Genomic DNA, 22,594 nt, shown 5'->3' with positions numbered 1-22,594 from the left:
AGAACGTTAATATATTTTGTATATAATCTGTACAACTTTTAAATGAATTTGTAAGATTCTAGGATGGGAGCTGGTGAGTATACTACAATGAAGGAGGTGTACACTCGTGCTTGTAATGCTGAGAGGATTGAGGAAAAGAGACTAGCTGCAAAGAAGTTGAAATCCACTCCAGCAGGGTCTACTCAGGCGACAGAAAAGGGTGATACATCTGGTTCCACTAGTTACAACAAAGCTAGAGGGGGTTTCAATAAGAATCGAAACTTTGGGAACCGTGATTCTGGTGGTAACTATAACAAGGGAGGTTCCAGTCAGCAGTATTCTAAGGAAAATCAGAACTCCACTCCTTCCCGTAGCCAGCCCCAAGGTCAGATTCAGAGGACTGATAGGATTTTCAAACATTGTAGTGAGAACCACCCTGGCAAGAATTGTGATGGTAATTTGGTGGAGTGTAATCACTGTGGGAGGAAGGGGCATCGTGTTTATGAATGTTTTAGTAACCCTACATCGAGGAACTTCAGGCCTGATATGAGTTCACGAAATGGGGACAAGCAAATAAGAGACCCCAGAATGGTAACAACAGTCGTCCTGCTCTTTCTACACCGGGGAATGCTGCACCTAATCGCAATGAAGTGACTGCAAATGCTACTCATACACATAGAGGTGATATGAGGAGGAACACTGGACAGGTTCATGTGATGAACCAGACTGAGGCAAACACCAAGGGTAACATGGTCACTGGTACTTTTTCTATTCATTTGATGCCTGTTTATGTCTTATTTGATTCTGGTGCTTCTCATTCTTTTATGTCTGAACTCCTTGTGAAAAAGTTAGGGTTAGAGAACTCTAGGACTTGTGATGTAGACATATCTATTCTTTCTAGTGTGATTATAAATTGTAATAACTTGTATCCAGATGTCCCTATTATGTGTGGTAGTACCACCCTAGTAGCTGATTTAATAGCTTTTCCTTTGCATGATTTTGATGTAATTTTAGGGATGGATTGGCTTAGTAAGCATAAAGCCAAAATAGATTGTGAGAAGCAGAAGGTGTCTGTAGTTGGTCCTAGTGGAGTTCATGAGTTTTATAAAGGGTCTTCTTTGAAAATCATTTCTGCTTTGACTCTAAAATCCTATTTGAGGAAGGGTTATCCTATGTACTTGTGCCATGTTCACGACACTAGTAACGAAGAGCCACGTGTTGAAGATGTTCGTATTGCTAATGAATTTGTAGATGTTTTTCCTGATGATATTCCTGGCATGCCTCCGAGACGTGATGTTGAGTTCAGTGTTGACTTGATGCCTGGAACCGGACCTATTTCTAAGCCTCCTTATAGAATGGCGCCTGCTGAAATGAAAGAGCTTAAGGCTCAATTAGAAGAGTTTCTTGATAAGGGCTACATTCCACTACTACAAATATGTGCAAAAGTATCACCTATCAGAGACCTCCTTAATGACATGAGTGATTATTCAGCAAAAAAAAAACCTAATTTGTTGGAAAGGTGGTCTGCTATAATATGATAAATGAGACCTCTTATTTAAAAAGGTGGTTTTTCTTAACCTGATCAAAATTTTCCAATATTAAAGTAACGACTTATTCCTATTAAGTGGTGATATAACAACTATATTTAATTATTAATTAAAAAGAATCAACATACACATCTATATCCACTAACAGTTAGTTACCTCTTATATCTTTAATTTTTTTTTTTTTGAGGGGAACCTCTTATATCTTTATTTTAAAAAGATAAAACCTTAAATATACTATTCTTTAATTACTTAATTTTACTTTTAATTTACTAACTCCATCATTAACAAAATATAGGCAAATGCAATTTGAAAGCGAATAAAACAAAAAAGCCAAAAGCGTAGTTCTGCTTGCTTGTTTCTCATCTTCCCACTTCCCTCAAACACCCGATAGAACAGAACTGCACCACCCGCCTGAATTTTGCGTCGAAATTCAATCGCCGGAAACCGTCGCATTACCTTGCTGGCCAATTCATCTGTCTGTGGAGTCGTGTTTGTCGTCTAATTACGTCTTTGCCGGTATCTCAATTTTGTCCGCCAGTGTTCTATTACCACCACCACGCCCCAGCGACGTCACCACGCCATAACGACGCCAATTCGTCCGCCGGTATCCTGGTAATTAACTAATTGAACCCAATTCATCTCGCCCTCCAACTTGTTTTGTTAGGGTAATTGAAGTATATATATTTTTATCAAAATTCTTGTTTAATTTCTTTGTAGATTTTCATTATAAATTAAATCGTGTCCTAAAATATAATCTTTTTGAAACTTGTTAGAGTATGATGGTAGATGAATTGTGTGAAAATCATTTGTTAACGAAAAAAATCAGAATTAGTTCAACTAGTTCATTATAGGATCAAATTCTGATCACATTTTAAGGTTTAACTTGATTAGTAGCAACTGAATTTGGGGTAATCATAACACAATTAACTTGAAATAATTAATTCTGAATATTGTTTAATTACTTAGTTTTCTATGATTTATATATTTTCTTTGGCTATGTTATGATTCTATTTTAGGATGCCTTGGCTGTATGCTGATGAGTGTATATGTAGTGGATTTTTTTTAGAGCTAGGCTTTGTGAGGCTTTCTTGTGCTCCCTGATAATGTTATACAACACTCTTAGTTTTTATTTCGAAACCATGCCTGGCATATCCAGCAATGCTTCTGCTGGAATCACAGTGTGTGTAAATACCCCACCTGGTTTGATTGGACACTGAGTTATGTACTCAGGTCCATCAGACCACAGGTTTCTTGGTTGTTTCACTCCATGCCTGCAAAAGGAACTGCTATCATGTTCTTTTACTTCTCTCGTCCTGCTATTATAGTAATTATAAATAAACTAATAGAAACCGATTAATTTAAAAACTATCTTACCAGTGAATTGTGATGTTATATTTGCTTATGTTGACAACTTTGACTATAACTATGTCCCCTTTGTGTGTATAGATCGTTGGTCCTGGAAATTGTCCATTTACTGTCAGAATCTAGGGTAATCACTTATGAAAGTATTCAGTCGCATATTCATAATCACTTAGAGTCAGAATCTTTAGCCTTTTCTATTGCGATTGACATTAATGACATCAGTTATATCTGTCATGGCTTCAGCTACATAGTGAGTTCTTGATCTCTTTGTATTGATCACCACCTTGCTAGAAACAGTGGTGTTGAGTAGTCACTACTCACTCGAATATACTAGATAAAGAAAGGGAGGTGGTAGGATCAGGAGAAGAGGGTAGTGAAGGTACAAATTAAAGTATATAACTACTTATGTTGCTAGGCTTCTGCTTTCTCTCTCCTCCAACCTAGATCATGCTTCGTTTTCCTTTTCTTCTCTTTTAGCATTATGATATTCTAAGAACTCACTGATGCGTCATTTTACATCACTTTGAAAGATGCATTGTTTTCTTATGGATTGTGGTTGGATCTAATATTGGGTGGACCCTTGTGATTTTGTGGGGCTGACACTTTTGAGCGGGTATTTATTGCTTAATTTATCTTGTTACTTGAAATTTTTGTATTAGAATTCAGAAGTGCAGCATCCGACTTCTATTACTAGAGTCGGCCCTATGTTGTGTTCCTGTTCAGATGTTTGCTTCTGATGTAGATTTAGTGTTTGAGAAGTTAGGCCAGTTTGTCCAGAAGATCAAAATTAAGAAACTTGCTTTAGTAAGTTGTGCTAAAAAAACCTTACCTTGTTTTAGGGTAGCAGAGATTTTGCTGATGTGCTTTCTGGCATCAACTATTCATAAATCTTGTGTCATTGTGATGCGGAAATAATGTTTCTTCCTTGCTCTTCTGGAGATGCCTTTTGTTATAGCCCACTAAATTGAAAAGTTTAAAACAAAATGATGAGGCTTACTCATACTTCTAACTTTGAGAAAAGTTAGACAGTAACAGTATAATGTTCTAGTTTTAGGTGAAAAGGTAATGCAACTTTTTTTCCTCTTTCGTGGACTCCACCTCAGATCTTTCCCAGCTGTAATTTACTCTCTTGGTCTATCACTATAATCTTCTTTCATTACCCTGCGTCTTCAAGAGAGAGTTTGCTTACCAGGTAATGAATGCACTAGGAAAGTAGGTTTATCGGAAAAGCTTGTGGAGCATACTTCGGTCTAAAGACCATTTGTATTCAGTGTTTGATGACCATTTTATCTCATGAAATGCCACTTGTAGAGTCTCAAAAATATGTGGGCTGAGACGTGAAAATTTTGCCTCGGAGTCTAAGCACCTGTCGTTAAGCATATAAACGGGATTCTTCATGCATCAAAGCTTGTTCTGCGGATGATATGACTCTTGAGATTCCATCCAAAAGAATTCTATATCTCTAACATTATATTATGAAGTTCCTAGTGAAGCTTTTAATTTATCTTTTCCCTTTATCTGGGCTTAGATAGCCATATGCAGTTTCAAGGTTGTGATATTAATTGGCATATTCCTACTAGGCATTCAGCTAAGATATCAGTGTAGCTAGTTCTAAAAAGACTCTTTAGCTGGAAGATCAGTTACAGTTTTCTGTTCAGATGAGGGATATCTGCTGTTTTAATACAAAAAACTAAATTGAATGTATTGCCATTTTTATGGAATCTCCGCTGTGTAGTTTCAGCTCATATTCATCAGCACTCTTACTAGCTTCCACCAAAACGCACATGTTTATCACCTGTATCTTCTTACAGGTGCAGTGTTATAATTGTGGTGTACTTATCCTGTACACGTTGGCATCACTCTGAGTCTTTGCATATCTCTTTAAACTGTCCTATTTTATGGTGTCAAATTACAAAATAAGTATTAGAAAAGTAGGAAAGCTTGCCACATTAGAGTAAAAAACATTCCAGCAACGTTTTAGCATGTTAAAAGAGTAACAACAACAAATACAAATAAATACTTGTTTGGAGTCAGGTCTTGTACTTTACTTTCCTCTTACCGTGATTTTGAAAATATAAACTCTTGATTATTGCCAAACAATTTTTTTGACTGCCTGAAGTTCATCACAAGAAGATTTCTTGAAACACATGTAATGAATGAGCACATGATCTGCATAAATACAGAAACTAGTGCAATTGATGAATGCATTTTTATACATAAAGAGATGATTCAGAAATATATAATAGGATTTCAGTCTTTAATGATATAGTTAATAACTGGACGAAGGGCCTTGAAAACTAGGTAGTAAGTCATCTCAGTAGGGTGGATGGAATCCCAAAACATACACTAGGTAGTAAGTCATCTCAGCAGGATTACACAAGTATGTTGTTTCCATGTAACCTGTACCACAACACCCACTGCTTAGCTCCTCAAAACCTACGTAAAGTATAGAGGATAAATTTTAGTATTATCTCAGCCTAGGATGTTCGGACTCGGGTACGAGTGTCGGACTCGGGTACGTGTCAAGTGTCGGACCCTTCAAATTTTAATTTTGAGGATTCGGGGACTCGTTTTTGAAGAGTCCAAAATTTGGATATGGACTCGGGGACACGTGACAGCGATACATAATTTAAATCTAAAATTAAAATTGATATGTAAAAAAAATTATGTGTAGAAAACAGTAACTTAATAATAGAACTTTCATTCACAACAAGCTTCCAAGTTCCAAAACATAATATCAGCTTTAGCTAACATAAAATTGCTGACATGAACTCCCAAAAACTTCCAAGTCTGAATTAGAAAAAACCAAAATAAACTAACACAACAAAACAGCTTCATGCATCATCTTCAACTTCATCATTAATGCCTTCAATGTCCTGCTCCTCAAGAAAGAGATTTCCAAAACCTTCAATGTAATCTTCATCAACAAAAACTGAATCTCCACCTTTAAAGAATTAGTAATCAAAATAATCTAAGTTAGTAATCAAAATAGTCAGAAAATTGAATAAAAAATGCATGAAACTTGTTGTTTATTAAGTTGAAAAACTAAAAACTTACCAACATCCCAAAAGCTTGATGGACCAGCAGTGTACTCTTCCTTCTTTCTAGATAACACACGCAAATTAGAGTGAACATAAACAAGATCTTCTGCCCTGCTAGAAGCTAGCCTATTTCTCTTGATACTTTGAATGTTAGAGAAATCACTCCAGTTTCTTTCACAGCATGAAGAAGAAGCAGGCTGTGAAAGTAACTTGAATGCAAGAGCCTGTAATGTTGGTGTGGATGAACCATAACTGGCACACCAACTCAGGGGATCTTCGTGTGCCCTAGCTTCCATTACATGAGCTTCACTAAAATAGCCCAAAGTACCCGAGAATTGTCCATACTCAGCATAAACTTTTCGAAGATCATCAGAGGTTGTAAACATTTTTTTGAAGCATTTATCTCTATTGTGAGACACTTCTTCATCCTCATTAGGTGCTACCCTTGGAACCAATGGATTCCCTCCTTGTAACCATGACTCACTATAGTATTTTGGAACAAGTGAATGTGCCATACAGTGAAGAGGTGTATTACTTTTGTTCCACCTTGCTTCAAGTACACCATGAATCACATTAAAAAAAAGATGAATGGCCTCTAATTGCATCCAAACTTTCATGCTCAAAAATTTTATCCCTAACTTCTTCAATCATAGTATCCCACCAATCATATATCAAATGCAAACAAGGAGCATCAAGATCAGCTTTCCTTATCATATTATAGATGGGTGTTGTGAAATTCAGAAAATATTCTACTTTGTCCCACCATCTATCAGAAATCACACATTCTTTTACTCCATCAGCTTTAGTCTCTAAATGTGTCTTCCTAAAGGTTTTCCACTGAACATCTAATACCATTTTTTCAAGAGCATTTTTTACTTTGAACAAACGTTCTGCCATAATAACATGAGAGGCAAAGCGAGTTTCTGCTACCTTAATAAGCATGTGTTTGGAATAATTCTTAAAAATAGTAAGGGCTTTTCCATGATTCAAAACAAAAGTGACAACACCATCACATTCAGATATTAAGGAAGAGATCCACTTACATTCATCATATTGGCTTGAATTGTTGGGGGGTTCACAGATAGCTTTGAGCGCCAAATTCAAAGTGTGCACAACACAAGGTGTCCAGAAAATGTGGGAATATTTGGCTTCAATACTCAAACCTGCTGCTTTGAAATTCCCTGCATTATCCGTGATAATCTGAACAATGTTATCAGCCCCTTCTTTATCTATAACCTCTTGAAACAGACTTGCAACATACTCAGCATCCTTCAAATTTCCACTTGTGTCAAAAGCTTTGAGAAACATAGAACCTCCTCCTGATGCAGCCATGACATTGATGAGGGGCCTCTTTTGCCTATCAGTCCACCCATCTGAGCATAAGGACACTCCTTTCTTCTTCCAAGAGTTCCTAAAAGGTTGGAGTAAAGTATTCACATGTGTTTTCTCTTGTTGCAATAAAGTGAGCCTTAACCTATTGTAAGTTGGTGGAACATACCCAGAACACCTACTGTTTGCAAGTTTAAGAATAAACTCACGAAAACATGGATTTCTGACAAGTGAAAATGGAAGAGCAGCGGAATAAAACATCCGAGCACATTCCTTATCTAAGTCATCTCTTTCTACAACATTGAAACATGCTTCTATTGTACCCTTGTTTCTTTTTTGTTGCAGCAAGTCAGAACCGAGAGGGAGTGTCACATAATCAAGTTTCCTCTTTGCTTCAAAAGACTCTCTAGTCTTTTTAGCCTCTGCCATATCATGTTCTTTCTGAATTTGATCTTTAATTTGATCAGTCACCTTCATACATGGCTGCACACCATGCCCTGGTAATTTTAGGAGGTGGGCTTTCACTTTTGAGTATGAACCAGTAACCATTTTATTACAATAGTTACAGGTCCATTTTCTATTTCCACCACTACCGGGATTTTGAACAACAATAACATGGTTCCAGAGTGGTTTATCATCATATGAGGTAAGTTGTGATGGACTAGGTCGTTTTGGGGCTGAATTTCTTTGGAGGTTGAGCATGGAGGAGTTTGGTGAAGCCATTGAAATTAGGAGATATTAGAAGTTGAAGAAACTCAGAAAGATTTGGTTGTGGTGTGAGAATTGGGAGATACATGAGCTTCATATTTATAGTTGAGAGAGAAAGGAATTTAAGCTAGGAAAATTACAAGAGGGAAACGAAGAGTTGAGTTGATGATACTGGAAGTCTGGAAGAAAATTGTAGAAGACTTAATTGTAATTGGGAAGATGAATACAACTGTACAACATAGGGAGGATGAGATTTGTTGTACTGCTCATAAAGTATTACTGTATGTGCCGTTTTCTTTCTTTTTTTATTTCTTTTATCTTTTTTTTCCCTTTTTTAAAGGTAGTTTGTTATGTATTAGTTATCTTTATTAAAAAATTATATAAATGTTTTATGTTTATGGTAATTTTTTTTAATAGAGTAAAAAATTATTATTTTGAACGTAAATGTTTATGATCATAATATATTATATCATTTTTTAAAAGACAACATCACTTATAATAGATTTGTTATGTATTAGTTATCTTTATTAAAAAATTATATAAATGTTTTATGTTTATGGTAATTTTATTAATAGAGTAAAAAATTATTATTTTGAATGTAAATGTTTATGATCATAATATATTATACGGTTTTTTCACCAAATACCCCTGACAAAAAAATTTATTCACCAAATACCCCAACTTTTTTCAAAATTTACCAGATACCCCTAACTTTTAAAAAAATTCACCAGATACCCTTACTATTAACGAACGTTAGTGCTCCGTTAGCTTATATTTACAAGTTTGTCATTAGTCAATTTAATTAGCCCTAAGTCAATCTAATTAGCCTTAATTAAGCCCTAATTAACCTAATTAACTTAATTAATCTAATTAACCCAACCCCAACCCCCAAACCCTAGACCCACCACCCAACCCAGCCACACCCCTCCCCCTCGCCGGCCCCTCCCCTCACGTCGCCTTTCCGGCTTGCCCCCTCCCCTTCCCTCACTCTCGCCGCGCCTCCCCTCCCCCTCCCTCCTTCTTTCGCGGTTCTCTTTCCGGCAGCGAATTCAACAGCAGCGAAAACAACAGCAGCAGCGGCGGCCGGCGAGAGTGAGGGAGGGGGAGAGGGAGGGAGGGGGAGGGGAGGCGCGACGAGGGGGGGGGAGGCGCGACGAGAGCGAGGGAGGGGGAGGGGAGGCGCGACGAAGGGGGAGGGAGGCGCGCGCGACGAAGGGGGAGGGGAGGCGCGCGCGACGAGCGACGAGAGTGAGCGAGGGAGGGGGAGGGGGCTGCCGGAAAGAGGAGCGCGAAGGAAGGAGGGGGAGGGGAGGCGCGAAGAGAGTGAGGGAGGGGGGGCTGCCGGAAAACTTGGCGCGAGGGGGAGGGGGGTTGCCGGCGAGGGGGTTGCCGGCGTAGGGGAGGGGGGCTGGGTGGGGGGGTGGGTTAGGGGAGAGAGAGGGAGTTAGATTAGTTAGGTTTTTTAGGGTTTTTTAGAGTTTTTTAGGGTTAATTAACTCTAATGACTAACGGAGTTAACCGCCGTTAGTCATTAAGGGCATTATTTGTCATTTTTTTCAAAATTTGGGGTATCTGGTGAATTTTTTAAAAAGTTAGGGGTATCTGGTGAATTTTGAAAAAAGCTGGGGTATTTGGTGAATAAATTTTTTTGTCAGGGGTATTTGGTGAAAAAACCGTATATTATATCATTTTTTAAAAGACAACATCACTTATAATAGATTTGTCGATCATATATTATTTTTCATGATGATCACTACATTGATCATAGCGGTCACTTATAATAGTTTGTCGGTCATATATTATTTTTCATGATGATCACTACATTGATCATAGCGGTCATTTATAATAGTTTGTCGATCATATATTATTTTTCATGATGATCACTACATTGATCATAGCGGTCATTTATAATAGTTTGTCGATCATATATTATTTTTCATGATGATCACTACATTGATCATAGCGGTCACTTATAATAGTTTGTCGATCATATATTGTTGTTGTTTCTAATTCATTCATGATGATCAATACATCGATCATAAATGTCAGTTATAATAGTTCATCGATCATATAACATTGTACTACATTGATCATAGCAGTAACTTATAATAGTTTATCGATCATATATTTTTTGTTGTTCCTTATTCGATTATCATTTTGTTTAAGGATGATCGATCATATATTGTTATTGTTCCTTATTCCATTTATGATGATTGTTGTTCCTTATTCCATTTATGATGATCAATGCATCGATCATAGGCGTCAGTTATAGTTCATCGATCATATAACATTGTACTACATTGATCATAACGGTAACTTATACTAGTTCATCGATCATATATTTTTGTTGTTCCTTGTTCCATTATCATTTTTTTAGGATGATCGATCATATATTATTATTCCTTATTCAATTCATGATGATCACTACATTAATCATAGCGGTCACTTATAAGTTATAAGTTTTAGTTGATCATATAACATCGTCCTTATTACATTATCATTTTGTTTGTGGATCATATATTGTTGTTCATAATTCATTCATGATGATCAATCATCGATCATAGGCGTCAGTTATAAATTCATAATAGTTTATCGATCATATAATAACATTGTTCTTATTCTTTGATCATTTTGTTTAAGGATGATCGATCATATATTATTATTTCTTATTCAATTCATGATGATCACTAGATCGGTCATAGGCGTCATTTATATTTTCTTATCGATTATATAACGCTGTTTAATTCGAATTTTAATTATAAACATTATGTATCTATTATGTTATAACCTCTAGTTATTATAGTATATACTAAATATTGCTCTCTCTTTTTCGGTGTATAGTCATATATTTGAAATGAAATAATTATTCATCTTGATCTTTGATAAGTATGGCTTTTCTTCGAACCTACCCATATAATTTTTAATTATTCTCCTGTAAAAAAAGATTTATTATTCTCACTTTTTTTATTTAAAAAATATCATTCTATTCTAAAATTGATATATTACAAAGTTACAAACAGTTTTATTATTCAGTCATTTCAACTTTTTTTTTTTTTTTTATGTTATACGTTGAAATATGATTTAAGGCCATAAAAAATATAAAGAAACTAAGAAAGAGGGAATAGCAATTACTACTAATTAGGAGGTAGTTGGCCGATAGAGTTTTCACTGTTTAATATTTCACTATTTTTAATTTTTTTGAAAATTATGAGTCGTTCCTTTTTTTTTTTTTTATCTTTTCCTTATTTATCTGATCATTTACTCCAATCTATTCCCCAAATCTCTCTTTATTTATTTGTTGTCATAATGCTATCTTTTCCTTATTTATTTTTTTGAGAAAATAAATAACTAATAGAATTATTTATTAACATACGCTTTTTTAATAAAATTATTTTTAATTATAAAAAAACTTACAGATTATATACTCAGTCAGTTACTCTTTAATTTTTTTTGTTGGCTAATAATTATTTTAATTATTCTATTGAGTAACAATTATTTTTACTATTCATTTTAATATTTTTTTTTTTGAAAACCTACTATTCATCTAAATGTTGAGTAATGAAATATCTTTTTTATTGTTTTTGATGTATTGAGTTCTATTCCCTGGTGATAATAATACAAAAATTATATATAAAAAAATTAGATATACATCATATTTTGCTTAAAAATAAATAATTAGTACATCGTCTTTAATAAAAATCACAACATTGGAAGACTATAAGTGTATAACTTATGGGGAGTGAAAACTTTTTAATATTGTTGAAAGGGAATTGCACATAGTTGCATTATTTACTATTTAGTAGGCAAATAATAATCTAATAGGATAAACTTGGTGTTTCAAAATTATTATTCCTCTTAATATTTAATATATAAATCTTTTGTTATTTTCTCCTTTTCGAGCCTATTGGTGTAAACTTAATTATCAAAATAAAAATCTTTTATTTTGTGTTATTTTTGATAAGTATCAATTTTTTCAAACCTTTCCATATATAAAATTTTCAAATAGTATTTTTTTTTTATATTTTATAGTTCATTTAAACTTTAAACTTTAAACTTTATTAGTTTATTATTCTCCCTGTAAAAATTTTTTATTATCAAATATTCAAATCTATGGTACATTAGAAATAAATACATCTTTGCATATCATAGAACGAAAATATACAAAGAAAGAAAAGAGGAACTTGTCAAATAAAAAAGAAAAAAAAGAAAAGTAGGTAGCCACTAGGCACTAGCCCATTTTTAATAGGACATACTAATTAAAGGAAAAATATTAAATACCCCTCAAAAAAAAAAAGGAAAATTATTAAATAAAAATAAACACTAACAAAAAAAACTTTACAACTTCCACAGCCTTTCCCCTAAAAAAAAGGAACAAAAAACAAAACTTGAAAATCTCGTTCCCACCTTCCACGCTCATCTTCCTTCCTTCGAGTTTCCACTTTCCAGATCCACCATAGATAGAAGCTTGCAGGTTCACCGACCTGCAAAAAAAAAAAACAGACATTGACGCGTCCACTTTCTCATCCCCGCGTCCAGTCCGGATTCTGTGTCGGCACCGGTGTCGTGTCGTGTCGACACCGGTACGGTGGGGTGGCTGGCCGAGTCCGAGCTTCCCAGATCTCAGCAAAGTAAAGTCAAGGACTGTTAATCCAGAGCACAATTAAATAATTAATAGTAGTAGTAAGTAAAAATAGGAGTACTAGTAATAATGAACTACTAGAGTGATAGCAATGTGACTTTTTAAAACACAAGTATTTGTTTGGAGATTGTTTAGTTGACCTAAAATATATGAGAAGTGAAATTTCCTAGAATGTATAATAAGGTAACATTGTATGTTTAGTAAAAATGTTGAAAGTTGCACTTCTTAGGAAGTTCTACTTCCCATCAAATAGAGTAAGTTTTTCTTCACATGATTAACCTAACTAATAAAGTTGTTGACAGCTTCCCCTAACTAATAGACTATGATGCCACCAAGGGGAAGAGTGTAATGAATAAGGGAGGAGAAGAAATGGAATCAGGCCTAGATAGGTAGATAAATTGTTTTGTTGTAGCATATCCAGCTTGTATGTTTATGTTTTTAATGTTTTATACTTTGCAGTACTTTGGCGGAGTTACAACTGAATTTTCTCAAAATAAGCTTGATGAGCTCAGAGACTTGTGGATCAAATATGTGGATGAATATAAACAAGTGGATGAAGAAGAATCGAAAGATATGACTATTTTAAATAGGATGTGTGTATTTTCTTTTTGAGCGGGATTGGAAAGGTGCTTCTATTTTTGTGCACATGAATTGGAAGAAACAGGCCTAGGTGCTCTATTAGTTTTTATTAACTTGAATTTTTGGAATCTTTTAAACATTACATTGATATGCATGTGATTTTATAGTGAATGATATTGAATGAATGATATCCTGATCGAAATGAATCTAGTGAGAGAAACTTTCTCGTCTCTCTAGGATTTCAATAGAACAGTACCTCCATTGATCATCTCTGTGTTTTCTTTCGGTGCAAGTGCATCATTGCCATGGCAAGGAAGACTGGAGCTAAATCACAGGGGAAAACTCATAATGATGAAGATAGAAAAGCTAGAGGACCAAATTCTGACTCGGAAGCTTTATGAACTCGTTCGATTGATGAAATAATGGGGGTTGAACCTCTGGATTTTGGACTTGAGAATGAGATTCTAACTCTGAAATCTTCCATTCAACATTTGAAGATTCAATCAGAGGTAAGGCATAATTTTAGTGAATGTATGCAATCAATACAGAAAACATCTACAATACTATCGCAGAATCGATTAGCCAACATGGAAATAGGTACACTAACTGTGCCAATCCTACAACAGTTTGAGGACTGTGTAATTGAGAAAAATATGCAGAATACTGAAGGATTGAATGTCAATCTGGTGAATGAGACAAATAATCATGATATTGTTAGCATTGATTCAGATGATATCCAGGAAGAGGTGGATTACTGGAATTCAGCCATAGTATGTTATATAGTTGGGGCTAATCCACCAGTTCAGGTGATGGAAGGTTACATTAGAAGAATTTGGAAGGATTTTAATGTAGATAAAGTTATAATGGTGAGGAAGGGGATATTCCTGGTTAGGTTTATGGCCATGGATACTAGAGATAAGATACTCACAGGTTATTGTTTCTTTGATAATAAGCCTCTTATCATGAAGCCATGGGATGCAGAAATGGATTTGGAGAAGGAGGAACTTAGGTATCTTCCTATCTAGATTCAACATAAACTGAACTTTAAGTATTGGGGGGGAATAGAGCCATATTTAAGATTGTTAAACAAATAGGCCAACCTATAAAATGAGATGATGCTACAAAGAATCGTGATAAACTGCAGTATGCCAGGGTTTTAATTGAAGTGAATCTGATGTAGAAACTACCTGAACAGGTCTAATTCAGGAATGAACATAGTGAAATGATTGATGTTAGGATTCATTATGAATGAAGGCCTGCATTATGTGGCAACTGTAAAAAGATTGGTCATCTTGCTATTGAGTGTAGAAACATTAGAACCAAGAAACAATAGGTTCCTAAAACCACTGCAGTAGTTAATGAAGAACAGTGTAGTGATAAGGCTACACATGTTGATGTTGAGGTGGATCAGGAAGGTTTTCAGCTTGCTCTGAAACCTATCAGTGTAAGAGTGTCTCTTATTCAGGTTACACACACAGCAAATGGTTTTAATGTGCTTGATGTAGAGAATCATGATAAAGGGGAAAGCTCACACCAAGGCCAACAGAGGATGGTAATAGGTGCTGAAGGCATGGAGGGAGGGAACTCTCTCCTGTCTAATGGATAGAATACTGAGTTGGAATGTTAGGGGTCTCAACACAGCCAAGAAGCAGAATAAGGTGAAGGCTGTCATGTAGAGATATACAGTAGGGCTGGTGGGACTTCTGGAGCATAAGGTAAAGATTACTAAACTATGTGATCTTTACTAAAGAATGTTTGCTAATCGGTGTTTCTCTTCTAATAGTAGCTATCATAAAGGTGGTAGAATACTTATTGCTTGGAATCCAATTTGTTTTCACATTAACATAATAGCTGCATCTAGTCAATTTATGCACTGTTATGTTGAACCAGTAAGTGGAATGTGTGGATTTTATTGTTCCTTTATATATGCATTTAATGATAATGCTGGTAGAAAGAAGCTTTGGGCTGATTTGAGAGCTTTATCTACTCAAGAACCTTGGCTCATTTGTGGTGATCTCAATTGTGTGATGGATCATGAAGAGCATATAGGGGCAATTATAAGGCAAGCTGAGATGGTTGATATTATTGAATGTATGCAAGATTGTCAACTGCATGATATGAAGAGTGCAGGGAACTTGTATACTTGGAAAAACAAGCAAAAAGGGATGCATAAAGTATACTCTAAATTGGATAGAGTAATGATAAATGATGATTGGCAAGAAAAATATCAGTATGCTGAAGCTTGTTTTCTAAATGAAGGAGAATTTGATCATTCACCTGGTGTGATCACAGTATATCCTAGGCTTGTTTCAGGGAGAAAGCCTTTTAAATATTATACAATGTGGAAAGCATCTCCACAGTATTGTGACATAATTGAGATTCACTGGAGGGAGGAAGTCAGGGGGACAAAAATTTTTAGTATCTGCCAGAAGTTGAAGAAAATCAAGGGTGCTTTGAAAGAGTTGAATAAAGAAGGGTTCAATGATGTGCAAGCTGCAGAGGTGAAAGCTTACAAGGAGATGATTTATGCCCAAACTCAAATGCACAATAATCCAGGTGATATTGGATTAGCTAATGCTGAAATTGATGTTCTGCATGAGTACCATGCTAAGCATAGTATCTATGTTAATTACCTGAGGCAAAAAGCCAAAGCTGAGTGGATTAGAGCTGGAGATGAAAGCACAGCTTTACTACATCAGAGTATCAAAGCCAGGAGAAGTCAGAATCAGGTATATAGCATATTTAATGCTCAAGGTGTATGGATAGATAAACCTGAAGAGGTTCCTAATGCCTTTCTAGCTTTTTATAAAGAGCTATTGGGGACTGTATTTCCCCAAAGAACTCAGACAATAAAACAAATAGTTCAAGAGGGCCCTGTAATCACTGAGCATCACAGAGAGATATTGAATGCTCCCTACACCAGAGATGAAGTTAGGAAAGCTCTTTTCTCTATCCCTGGCTCTAAGGCACCTGGGCCAGATGGTTTTGGCTCTTCCTTTTACAAGGACAGTTGGGATATCATTGGTGATGAAGTATTGGATGCTGTTCTGGATGTCCTACAAAATGGTAGATTGTTAAAAGAATTGAATCATACAATTGTAACTCTCATTCCTAAGACTAAATGTCCTAAGAATGTGAGTGAATTTCGTCCAATTTCTTGTTGCAATACATTGTATAAGTGCATAACCAAAGTACTTAGCAACAAAATTGGTCAAATACTTCCTGATTTGATCCATGAGAATCAAGGAGGCTTTGTTCAAGGAAGAAATATTGTGCACAATGTTATGGTGGTACAAGATATAGTTAGACATTATGGGAGGAAGTCTGTTCAGCCCAGTTGCATGATGAAGCTGGATCTCCAAAAGGCATATGATACAGTTGATTGGCGATTCCTTAGGGAGATGCTTGAATTCTTAGATATTCCTATAAAAGTGGTGGAGCTAATCATGGAGTGTGTCACTACTCCTATGTTTTCATTAGTGATTAATGGAACAATGCATGGCTTCTTCAAATCACAAAGAGGTTTGACATAAGGAGATCCTATCTCCCCTCTCCTATTTGTTATTTGTATGGAATATTTCTCTCGGATTCTGAGTAAAGTGAGTGAGCTTCCCCAATTCCATTATCACCCAAGATGCAAGGGCATAAAGCTTACTCATATGTGCTTTGCAGATGATCTCATTCTCTGCTGTAAAGGTGAAGTCATTTATTTGAGCTTTTAAGAGCCATGTGAAAACATGCTACTATATATCTCATGATGCAGGCTTTCAAGCTCTTCTCCAACACCTCAGGCTTGCAAGCAAATAAACAAAAATCATCCATTTACTGCTATGGTATGCAGGACTATGATGTCCAAAGGTTGGTGCAAGTCTCGGGGTTTACACAAAGCACCTTACCATTTAAATATTTAGGTGTTCCTATATTCTCCAGGAGAATATCACAGGCACAATGTGAATTACTGGTGGATAAGATGATTGCAAGAATCAAAGTATGGAGCTCTAGACACTTGTCTTTCACTGCTAGAGCATAACTCATTAACAGTGTGCTTGTTAATATCCACATGTACTGGTCTCAGGTTTACATATTACCCAAGAATGTGCTGGTGGAGGTTAATAAGATTTGCAGAGCATTTCTGTGGAGTGGTCAAGCATTCAGCAACAGACCAGGTAACATTGCTTGGGAGAATTTATGCTTCAGTAAACATCAAGGGGGCCTCGGGATTAGAAATGTGCAGTTGTGGAATGTTGCAAATATGGGTAAATATGCCTGGGTTGTGGCTACAAAGCAAGATAATATATGTATCAAATGGATCCATTCAGTTTACTTGAGGAATGAGGAGTGGTGGAGCTACCTGCCCAACCATAACGCAAGCTGGTACTAGAAAAAAATTTGCTCAACTAGAGATCAGTTGAAGCAATATTACAGCCAAGATGAGCTAGGTGTCATGACTAAATATTATGTGAAAACAATATATGAGAAGATATATAGTTGGACCAAGGACTGTGGTTCAATGGGAAGATTTGTCTGGAGTAGACTTAATACTCCCAAACATAATTTTATTTGTTGGCTTGCAATTCAAGCCAAGCTGAATACTACAACTAGGTTGGCTCAATTTGGTATAAGCAATATGGATACATGTTTGATATGCTCTAATGGTACTGAAGATCATGAGCATTTATTCTTCAGATGCCATTATAGTAAGGAATGTCTTGGTGAAGTAAAGTAATGGCTCAGCATCAGGAATACAATCAACACACTGCAGCAGCTAGTGCATTGGTGTATGCATAGAAGATGTTCTAAGTTCAGGAAGCAGGTGTACTATGCAAGTATTGCTGCTTTGGTTTACTTGATAAGGTACAGTAGGAATCAAAGCTATGGGAATCAAGCTGTCCCTATTGTCCAATTTACTGTAAAGCATCTTAAACAAGGTGTAAGGATGAGGATCTTGGATGTGATGCCAAAGAATGTAAAGAGGACTGAATTAGAGTGGTTTTCTTCTCTATAAGCTGTCTGTATTAGTTTGAGCTTGCTCTTTCGGAGGGGGTCCAACCTAGTTGGTTTGTTTCCCATTGAGTGATGGCTAGGTTGTATGGTGGTGTTGATTAATGAAAAGCTTGCTTACGTATCAAAAAAAAGATATTGAATGAATGAAAAGGTATTCCAATTTTAAAGTCATCTGAATTATCTCAATACAAGTGCCTAAATGTTCTATAATATGTAAATTAGGAGCAGGTGAAACGGATTGGAGAAGCGCGCGTATAATAATATTAAAATATTGTTATTGTCGTTTTTTTTTTTGTAAAAAAAAGTTAAAGAGACCACCTTTTCCTTTCAGGTGGTATTTTATGGAATGATAAAAAAGACCACCTACATATTAATAATGATTTCTTTGTAAGATAAAAAAGACCACCTATCTGTAAAATGTGGCGCATTATCCTTCTTTTTTGTTCCCTATTTAAATTCATAAATAACCACTTATTTTAAGGAAGTGGTCTCTTTTATCAAATTAAGAAACCACCCGCAATAAGTGGTTATTTATCCTGAGAGACCTATGAGCTGAAGACCACCTCTCATGTGGTCTCTAAATGAGATTTTAGGGGGTCTCTTTAGGCTTATTGTAGTAGTGTTCGACCTAGTGTATCTCCATGGGGTGCACCTGTTTTGTTTGTTAAGAAGAAAGATGGGAGTCTTCGTTTGTGTATTGATTATAGAGAGCTGAACAATGTTACTGTGAAAAACAAGTACCCCTTGCCAAGAATAGATGATTTGTTCGATCAGTTGGTGGGAGCTGGAGTTTTCTCGAAGATTGATCTGAGATCTAGATACCATCAACTTCGTATTGTAGAGAATGATATTCTCAAGACATCTTTCAGAACTCGCTATGGGCACTATGAGTTTACTGTTATACCCTTTGGGTTGACTAATGCTCCAGCAGTGTTCGTGGACTTGATGAATCGAGTCTTCAGGCCGTACCTAGATAAGTTTGTGGTGGTGTTCATAGATGATATACTGATTTATTCAAAGGATGCTAGTGAGCATGAAGAGCATCTTCGCACTGCTCTGCAGGTCTTGAGGGAGAATAAGTTGTACGCTAAGTTCTCGAAGTGTGAATTCTGGCTCGAGAAAGTTGCTTTTCTTGGTCATATCATTTATAGGGAGGGCGTCTCAGTTGATACATCAAAGATCCAAGATGTTTCAGAATGGCCTACTCTAAAAAGTGTGACTGAAATTCGCAGTTTCCTTGGCTTGGCAGGTTATTATAGGTGGTTTGTGAAGGACTTCTCGAAAATAGCTCGGTCATTAACTGCATTGATGAGTAAGGATACTAGATATCGTTGGGATGATGATTGTGAGAAGGCATTCCAGATTTTGAAGGAGCGTCTCACCACAGCTCCTGTGTTGACTTTACTGATGGTAACCTTGAGTACGAAGTGTTCACAGATTCTTCGAAAATGGGCTCGGTTGTGTGCTATGCAAGATAAAAAGGTTGTTGCTTACGCTTCTAGGCAACTGAAGAACCATGAGTTGAATTATCCGACGCATGATCTAGAATTGGCAGCTGTTATTTTTGCACTTAAGATATGGCGTCATTATCTGCTTGACACATAATTCAAGATATTTTCGGACCATAAGAGTCTGAAATACATCTTCACTCAGAGAGAGCTAAACATGAGACAAAGGAGATGGTTGGAACTGATACAGGATTATGATATGGAGATTGAATACCATGAGTGTAAGGCCAATGTTGTTGCAGATGCATTTAGAAGGAAATCTTCTCACTATTTGCAGACAATGCGTTCGAGGAATCGTATTCCAGAGGAGTTTCAGAATCTTGATGTGGAGATAGTGCGATTGGGAGCTCAACTTAACTCTATTATGATTCAATGCACTTTGTATGATGAGAACAAGAAAGCACAAGCACATGATCATTTCTTAAAAGACAAGCAAGCTAATGAGCCTGTCAATTTCATAGTGGCTGAGGATGGTAGTGTGAGATTCAAGGGGAGATGGTGTTTTCCTAATGTTCATGAGTTGAAGGAAAATATCTTAAAAGAAGCTCACTCAGTAAAGTATTCAGTTCATCCTGGAGGGGATAAGATGTACAACGATCTCAAGCAGACTTTTTGGTGGCCTCATATGAAGACGGATGTTGCTAAGTACGTCTCCTCGAGATGCTTGACTTGTCAAAAAGTCAAGAGTGAGCACAAGAGGCCTCAGGCAATGATTCATCCTTTAGAGGTTCCTACATGAAAATGGGACTTGATCTCAATGGATTTCGTTTGTGGACTTCCGAGAACACTAAAGGGGAATAATATGATTTGGGTTATTGTGGATCGTCTTACCAAGTTTGCTCATTTCGTTCCCATGAAGGATACTTGGAAGCATGAACGATTGGCTACTTCTTATAGAGAGCACGTGATTAGACTTCATGGTGTTCCGAGTGATATTGTTTCGGATAGGGATCGCAGATTCTTGTCTAACTTTTAGCAGAAGCTTCAGGAAGCTTTGGGGACTAAGTTGAAGATGAGTACAGGTTTTCACCCTGCTTCAGATGGTCAGACGGAGTGCACTATTAAAACATTGGAGGATATGTTGAGGGCTTGTGCGTTAGAGTTTAAGGGATCTGGGGAGGATAAGCTTGATTTGTTTGAGTTCTCATATAATAACAGTTATCATTCTACCATTCAGATGGCACCATTTGAAGCCTTGTATGGTAGGCGTTGTCGTACTCCTTTGTGTGGGAGTGATATTGGTGAGTCGGTTGTGATTGGTCCAGAGATGATTCAGGAGACTGTTGAGCAGGTAAAGCTCATTCAGCAGAAAATGAAGGCGGCACAAGATAAATAGAAGAGCTATGGTGATAAGCATCGTCGCCATGAGGAGTTTCAGGTGGGAGAGAAGGTGTTTCTTAGAGTTTCTCCTATGAAAGGAGTGATGATATTTGGGAAGAAGGCTAAGTTGAGCCCTAAGTTCATTGACCCGTACGAGATTCTGGAGAGAATAGGAGAGGTGGCTTATAGATTGGCGTTGCTGTCAGGCGTGGATCGTGCGCATAAAGTGTTCCATGTTTCTCAGTTGCGGCGATACATTAGTGACCCTTCGCATGTGATACAGCCAGAGTCTCTCCAATTAGATGATAGCATGACTTATGAGGAGTTTCCAGTTCAGATTCTAGATCACAAAGTTCGAAAGACTCACAAAGGTGAGACAAAGATCGTGAAGGTGCTGTGGTCAAACCACAACTCGGAGAAGTCTACTTGGGAGGCTGAGGATGCGATGCATCTTAAGTATCCTCATCTCTTCACCCAGGTAAATTTTAGTTACAAGGACATAACTCCCTTTTTAAGGGGGTAGAGTTCATACTAATTCTTGCATATTATCATTGGAAGTTTCATATTAACAAGTGTGATTCTGTGTCTTTGAGTTTACTTATGAGAAATGTGAAATACAAGTTGAGGTTTTATATTTCAAGTGATAGTAGTTGGCTGACCTATAGAGTTAATGATATGTTTTTATAAACAAGAGTATTAGCTTGATCATTTGTGTAATACTTTAAGTTTCGGGACGAAACTTATTTTAAAGGGGGTAGATTGTAACACCTCGTATTTTTATACCAATTTAGTAATTATCTGCATTAATTTATTTAATGAAAATAATTTCAAATTTCTTTTATTTAAAATACTTTTTTTTTATTAGCTTTGACTTTACTCTATAAGTAGTCAAAAATAAACTTCTAAATTTACTAGGTTAAGTTAGAACCCAATAACTAGTTGTTAGTATTATAAGGAGAGAGAAAGGAGAAAAAGAAAAGAAACAAAGAAAAAAATAAAAAAGTGGAAGAGCGTACTACTCCTCTAAACACCAGACTCACGATATCACCATTTTTTTCTTCCTTTGGCAATTGACTTCTACTTCTTGTTTCAACCAAGGAAACCAATCAAAACAACAAAATTAATTGTCGACCATCATCACACTTCAACTCTTGTTCGTCTCTTCAATAGTTCTCGATTTTTTTGTGGGTTTTTCAAAGAGATTAATATTGTGCTTCAGCTTGCGATTTTCGGGTCGAGATTGGATCAAAAGAATTGTTTTTCGGATCCTTCTCTGAATAATATTACTCTATTACTTCACCTTTATCAGGTAAGTTCTAACACTAAGTTTTAATTTTTGATTTTTTTTATTTAATTTTCGAAATTGTGGATTTGTTAAATTAGGGTTCATAGATAAATTGAATTGGGGGAAATTTATGGTGTGCGAAATTTACATGAAAGGTTCATGTTTGATGGTTAATTTGATTTAGTTAACATATTTTGGGGGTTTAATTTGCTAGTTGTTAGTTTCAAAATTTATTATGAAATTCCCATTATGTTGGTTTGATGTGTATTGGTATAGGTTGTGGTTTCATTACA

At 36.1% G+C, this 22,594-nt stretch overlaps 1 protein-coding gene and 1 long non-coding RNA gene across 2 annotated transcripts; both read left to right on the top strand.

Annotated features, from left to right (window-relative positions):
- Window positions 1–1,658: 1,658 nt before the first annotated feature.
- Window positions 1,659–13,386, top strand: LOC104884025 (uncharacterized). Its single transcript, XR_788637.4, has 2 exons — window positions 1,659–2,138; window positions 13,065–13,386. It is a non-coding gene; the product is annotated as an uncharacterized LOC104884025 (long non-coding RNA).
- A 6,467-nt stretch (window positions 13,387–19,853) lies between these two features.
- LOC125494164 (uncharacterized) lies at window positions 19,854–20,435 on the top strand. The gene has a single exon (XM_048637756.1). It carries the CDS (start codon window positions 19,854–19,856, stop codon window positions 20,433–20,435), a length of 582 nt encoding a protein of 193 aa, XP_048493713.1.
- The last annotated feature ends 2,159 nt before the right edge of the window (window positions 20,436–22,594 follow it).

Source organism: Beta vulgaris, chromosome 1, assembly GCF_026745355.1.
Source record: "Beta vulgaris subsp. vulgaris cultivar EL10 chromosome 1, EL10.2, whole genome shotgun sequence".
In the NCBI taxonomy this organism is placed as follows: Eukaryota; Viridiplantae; Streptophyta; class Magnoliopsida; order Caryophyllales; family Amaranthaceae; genus Beta; species Beta vulgaris.
Note: the sequence above shows the minus strand (reverse complement) of the source record. Positions and strands in the feature narration are given on the sequence as shown.

Coding starts and splice junctions, on each gene's coding strand:
- LOC125494164 (XM_048637756.1), top strand. CDS start 19,854: ATGAGACAAAGGAGATGGTTGGAACTGATACAGGATTATGATATGGAG.